The 6000-nt window shown below is 31.1% G+C and overlaps 1 protein-coding gene across 7 annotated transcripts; it reads right to left on the bottom strand.

Moving 5' to 3' along the window:
- Window positions 1–1205: 1205 nt before the first annotated feature.
- Window positions 1206–5273, bottom strand: LOC141659164 (uncharacterized). Of its 7 annotated transcripts, XR_012549641.1 has the most exons (6): window positions 5112–5273; window positions 3780–4274; window positions 3473–3697; window positions 2931–3382; window positions 2309–2392; window positions 1206–1481 (listed from the first exon to the last, which is right to left on the bottom strand). XR_012549641.1 is itself a non-coding variant. In XM_074465922.1 (4 exons), the coding sequence occupies exons 1-3, from the start codon at window positions 5124–5126 to the stop codon at window positions 3515–3517; spliced, it is 693 nt and encodes a 230-aa protein (XP_074322023.1). In that variant the 5' UTR covers window positions 5127–5273; the 3' UTR covers window positions 1206–3382; window positions 3473–3514. The 7 variants fall into 7 exon arrangements, 1 of the variants encoding a protein (XP_074322023.1); XR_012549638.1 differs by lacking the exon at window positions 2309–2392; XR_012549639.1 differs by having other exon boundaries at window positions 1206–2392.
- Between the last annotated feature and the right edge of the window lie 727 nt (window positions 5274–6000).

Below are 6000 nucleotides of genomic sequence, written 5' to 3' on the forward strand. Positions count from 1 at the left end.
CAGTTTACTTGTTGAAATGATCCAAGTCTATGATTTTCGTAACCAGCCCATCTATCATCCTGTTCAAATACCCCACCTGAATAAAATAATAAAAATATTCGGTCATTTAACTATTATCGGTAAAAAAAGTAAATTCATTTAATACAGGTATTCAATTTAATATCATAATTATAAGATATATAGTAATAGTAACATTATGTAAAAATCTAAACAAAGTGAATTACTTTAATTAGATACATGAAACTTTTGTATTATTTAACATGATCGAAAAATTATATGCAGAAGTTTTTATTCCAATTTAAGTTGGATAGTTATTGTTACATATACCTTATTATTCAGTAGGTAATAAAGAAAATCAAATACTATTTTAAAAATTAGACACTCAAAGTTTATACTATTATATATTTTTGTAATTCTAATATTAGTTATTCATAATCAACCTATTTTTAAAGGTAAAATTATATCTTAAATTCTTCGTATAAATAAACGCTCGTGTCAAATTAAGATCTCCATAAAATTATTGTAAATTTATATTTTCTTTTAAAACCAGCTAGATATTCCTAAAGTTATTTCATGATTTTTAAAATAATAATAAATTCAAACATTTATATCCCATGATTAGTTCTCTTTTAATAATCTACTGTCTATCACTTTCTTGGACATTCAACATCCTTAATTCACTCTATTTAGGCCCCGTTTGGTTGGGGGTTAAGAGCGGAGGGGTTAGGTTAGGCTGGATTAGATTAGGTTGGTTTTGGTTAAATTGAACCCCTACCTTATTTGGATTCAAGGGTTGGGAAATGAGGGGTTCAACCATCACCTTATTTGGATGAAGGGTTTTCATAAAATGGTTGAGTACAAAATATGAAATCAAATAATTTTTTTATCAAAAAAATGTAAAAAAATTAAATTTTAAAATTAAAGTTTAAGCTAGAATTAGAGGATAAAATTTTAAAATTAAGGAATTATTAAAAATAGATTTTAATAAATTTCAAAGTCATAGAGCGTAAAATTATTTAATTTTTGCAATCTTCTTTCCATGGAAATGGTTTCTAGAATAAATTATAGTCAAAAGATTTCTAGAATGATAAGAATAAAATTCACAGTATCTACTGTCATAGGCTGCTTTTGAACAGTTCTTATTGTGTATAACTATATTATTATCCTTTTGCATTTTAGTACTTCCCCTGCCTTGAGCTCTCAGATGGAGAAAACCTCCTCCAAATTAAACTACACAAAACATGAACAAACTACTCATCATTCTAGTTAACATCATCACCAGTTACAATAAAATTTGTGTCAATAATTGTTTAGCCAAAAGAAACTACAATTCAAACAAGATACACATCATAATTTAACAACATTCCACATTAAACAACTTCAATAGATCAATGCTCCACATTAAAAGTAGCTTCAGTAATCTTGTAACTGATAATATCTCGTTCCTTGTATGGATTCCTCAGCTCGGCCAAGCGATTAATCTTATTTACATTAAAAAAATAGGTCAGATACATTGTATATAGAATATACATTCATGCCATATAACTGTTTTAAGACATTAACTGGAGGCAGTAAGCATCGAATAGAAATAAAACAAGATTCTCAGTGACAACTATGTGGGGGTACAAAACCAGGTGCAACACAATTAACTACTCGAGTATTAGGGGGCCATCTCTGTTGCAAGTGCCTACAACAGAATCAATCATATATAAACTTCCTTGGTTTTTTAGGGTCAAATCCAATTACCTCGCAAGGAGAATTATCGACATACTTGCATTGTATTGTAGGTTTGTAAATAATTAGAAGTTGTATTAACCTATATCTCAGAAGTTTAATTGTACTAATGCTATTGACTTTGATAATCATAACTACCGAGTACTTGTAGGCGAGTAGCACTTTTACATATAACATAACATTCACATAAACTTTGAACAGGGGAGGAGCAACTTGGTAATGAGGGTAAGGTACGTAGTGCTTAATAAGTTAAGATTGGCAAAATGATTTAAGATGCTCCTCTGACAAAGGCGTAGATTTAAACTCATCCCCTTCATTTTTACGGAGTTCCTGTATCTCAATTCTCAACAGGTGGTTTCACAACAGGTGGTTTCATATTTTGACTAACCAATATTTCAATTATATTGAAATGTTAAATGAAATAATTAAAGTTTGAACATAACAAAATTAAAGACTGCAGTACATAACCAGGCCTTCTTGACATGGTACATTATAACATACTTCACAAGACCTTAGTATAGAACAGAAATCATATTTTTAGATAATTAATGCAAGGGATTACAAGAGTCCATACCTCCGATATTTGAGGCTGACATAGCAGATCCAATTTAGCGCAATGAGATATTAAACTACATCATCTCCTGAGTCGCCTAACAAACTATTACATCATAGTTTCTTGTTTATACTAGAAGATAGACCTCTTACTGATTTGACATTTCAAGCAAAATATTTCCATGTATCCCTTCAGTAAATAACTTTATACAAGCATTTTCCAGGAAATAGTGAGGTTGCAACTTAATTAGCTATGCTGAATCAACCAAACAAGTTCAGAGGGTTCTAAGTCATGAAACTCTAATAATACAAATATTTCTCCTAATGAGTTCATAGCATGTAAAATTCATATACCTATTAATATTGCAATATAAATTTGTAAAGTATAATGTTTATACAATTTAATTTAAGTATATCTAATAATTCATTTTGTCCATATTATCTGCATCATAGTCCATAAATTTTTGTAGCAGGTTATTTAACTAATAAATTTCATTGCTTATTACCAGTAATGCATAATTATAACATTTTAACAAGCCGATCAATTTATACCCTAATTCTCCAAACAACAAGATGATACAAACACACCAGAAATATACACACATTACAAAGAATGTTAAACAATAAACACAATAAAAACTTACCAGCTATAAAGAGTAATTCACCCACATTTGGGCTGCTATAGAGTCCCTAATATCCTCTCCTCTTTGAGTATCTTCGTCTTCATCTCTATGTCGTAGTTGTTCATTCACACCATTATTTTCAATTTCTCGATCAACCTCAGCAAGTATCATATCATCGGGATCTTTTTTAATTAGATAATTGTGCAGAATAAAACAAGACAAGATAATTAGATTTTGTGTCTTCACCCTATAGTTTGGTTCAGTTCCACTTGCTATGATTGGAAACCTCTTTTTTAGGACACTAAATGCACGCTCTATCACGTTACACAAAGAAGAATGTCTATGGTTGAACAATTCACGTGCATTTCTAGGTGGATTTCCAGAGTACTCTTTTAAGTGATAACGAACCTTTCTATAAGGCGTAATAAACCCACTCTTCAACATAAATCCAGAATCAATGAGGTAGTACTTTCCTAAACAATGTACAAGCATTTATATAAGATAATGGTTATATGAGCATCAATCATGTAGCATATATACGAGGTAGATCAAATTGTAAATACCTTCTGGGATTTTGCGACAATGGTTCCTCGTCAATGCATTTTTTATAATTCTGGAGTATGAAGCAGTACTTCCCATCCAGCTAAAACATATGAGAACTTCATGTCAAATGCACAAGCTGCTAATACATTTTGGGTTGGATAGTCCTTTCTTCCACGATATTTAACAGCTTCCGAAGATGAAACTTTTACACGTACATGAGTACCATCAATTGTACCGATACAGTCCTGACATAAAAATTGTATTAGAACATCATTCATAACATAAAAAGCGTCACTCTAACCCAAAATTTTATTATATGTCATTTACCTTAAAATATGGATAAAACCTAGCCTCAGTAAATATCTCCGAAGAAACTTGTGATCCATTTGGTTGAATGAGAAACTTATCCTCCAACTCGATAATTGCATTTAGTACATTATGGAAATGACGACTCACTGTCTCACCGGAACGACGAAAAAATACTGAAAGCTCACAGACAGTAACATTATGCCCTAGTAAGTAAAAAGACTTGACAACTTGTTCCTCAACTGTTGCCCTAGTTGTTGGTCGAAGATTACCTTCTACAATTAACATCTTACACAAATCTAGAAATGCTCCGGGACTCATTCGTATTATACTTCGACAATAATGTGCATTCGAAAATAAATGAGCCAAAATCTCATTTCTAACCTTTTCGCTTTCAAGCCTCAAAGAACGACTAATAATTTTATGCCTTCGCCGATTAACAATTGAGCACACCACAAGTATTGATACATATATTCCCATTTTCTTATATTTTTTTCTTCTACTTTGTTCGCCCATCTACGTTACCAACAAATAAATAAATAAAAATTAAAGTATCTTTCATGTAGGTGCCACAAAATATATGAGAGTAAGAGCAAATCAATTCGATTGAGACAAGGTTTCTCTTACTCGGAAATACTAAGTTATTATTGGTCTAAGTTACTCACGTTACAATTTATTCTACTCAAGGAAACAAGAAAAAATATTAGCAAAAAAAAGCATATACACCAAAAAATTATATATACAACTTATATAATTTATTCTACTCAAGGAAATCATTTGTATCAAGCGGTATAAAAAATGACAGTGCTGACTATCTGCATATATATGGTATACCACAAAATTTCCTAATTCTTTTACAACGCATACAAAAAGTTCTTGTATCAGAGAAGTTTGTTATGTAATGCACTACAAAGTATTAAATTATATAAGCCTTGACACCTAATTTCGCCTCAAGAGTATAAACACTAAACACTTCATTTTTGGTTAAAACATATTTCAACACATTAAACTAATCATCAGGCTAATCTCTGCATATATGCAAAGTTATTCAGAAATCATTCAAAAATATCATTAGATTCTCAGCTCAGGTAATACATAATATAATTAAACTATACTAGATCAGCTCAAACAAACACAACCTAGTAAAACATAATCGAACAAGCAATTGAAATTGCGATAACTAATCAAATATTCAGCAAAACTATTCTAAATAGGAATTCAAAGCTCACAATTACAGGCAATTACTGGTACAGAAGAGAGGGAAAGAGAGAGAGTGATGTAGGGAGGGAGAGAGATAGAGAGCGAGGGAGAGAGAGAGAGAGAGAGAGAGAGAGAGAGAGAGAGAGAGAGTACCTTTGAGATTTCCATGCCCGAGATGTTGATGAAGGAGCGGATCCGAGCGGAAGCAGAAAGAGAGAAGGCAAATGTGTAATGAAATTGAGTAAAAAACAAGTGAATCTAACACCCCGATTTGGGGTGTTGAAAATTCTGGGCTTTGTTATAAGTTATGAACCCTCCTTAACCCTCCAATAAATCCCGCTCAACCCAACCCTCGTAATAAAAATATTTCCCAAACATGGGTTGTTAAAACTCATTCCAACCCGGCCCAGCCCAACCCCCCTAACCCTCAATCCAAACAGGCCCATTATACCTATATCAGATAAACCTGATATAGTTTCTACCCATCAATCTTATTGACTTTCTTAACTTTTTACTACCGACCTTTCTATTAACACCCATTATTGTATATTTTATATATCAAATTGAAATTTTCTTTTGTTATTTATTACCATTAACAATATATTAACACCCATTATTGTATATTACCATTATCATTATTTCGGAAGTTTAACTTTCTTTGTTCCAATAACATTAACAATATTACCATTCAAACATTTTTGAAAAATTGAGTCTGTTAAAACTTATTGTTCTTTAATAAGGAGAGTCAATTAAGGAATCATAAGTTATTTATCATTAAAAAAATTTACTCCCTCCATCCCAATTTATTTGTCTTATTTCTTTTGATGGTCAAATTGACTGAACTTTAACCGTAAATAAAAACTTATTTTTTCATTATTTTGAAAAACTGACAAATACATATTAAAGTACATTAAACATCCTTTCAAATGATATAATTTTTATAAATATTTTTAATAATCCACTATGTGAAATTTTCAGTAAAAGTTGGGTCAATTTGACCGTAAAAAATCACAGATAAATTGGGACGGGGGAGTATATCCCA

The sequence above is a fragment of the Apium graveolens genome, chromosome 5, assembly GCF_009905375.1.
Source record: "Apium graveolens cultivar Ventura chromosome 5, ASM990537v1, whole genome shotgun sequence".
In the NCBI taxonomy this organism is placed as follows: Eukaryota; Viridiplantae; Streptophyta; class Magnoliopsida; order Apiales; family Apiaceae; genus Apium; species Apium graveolens.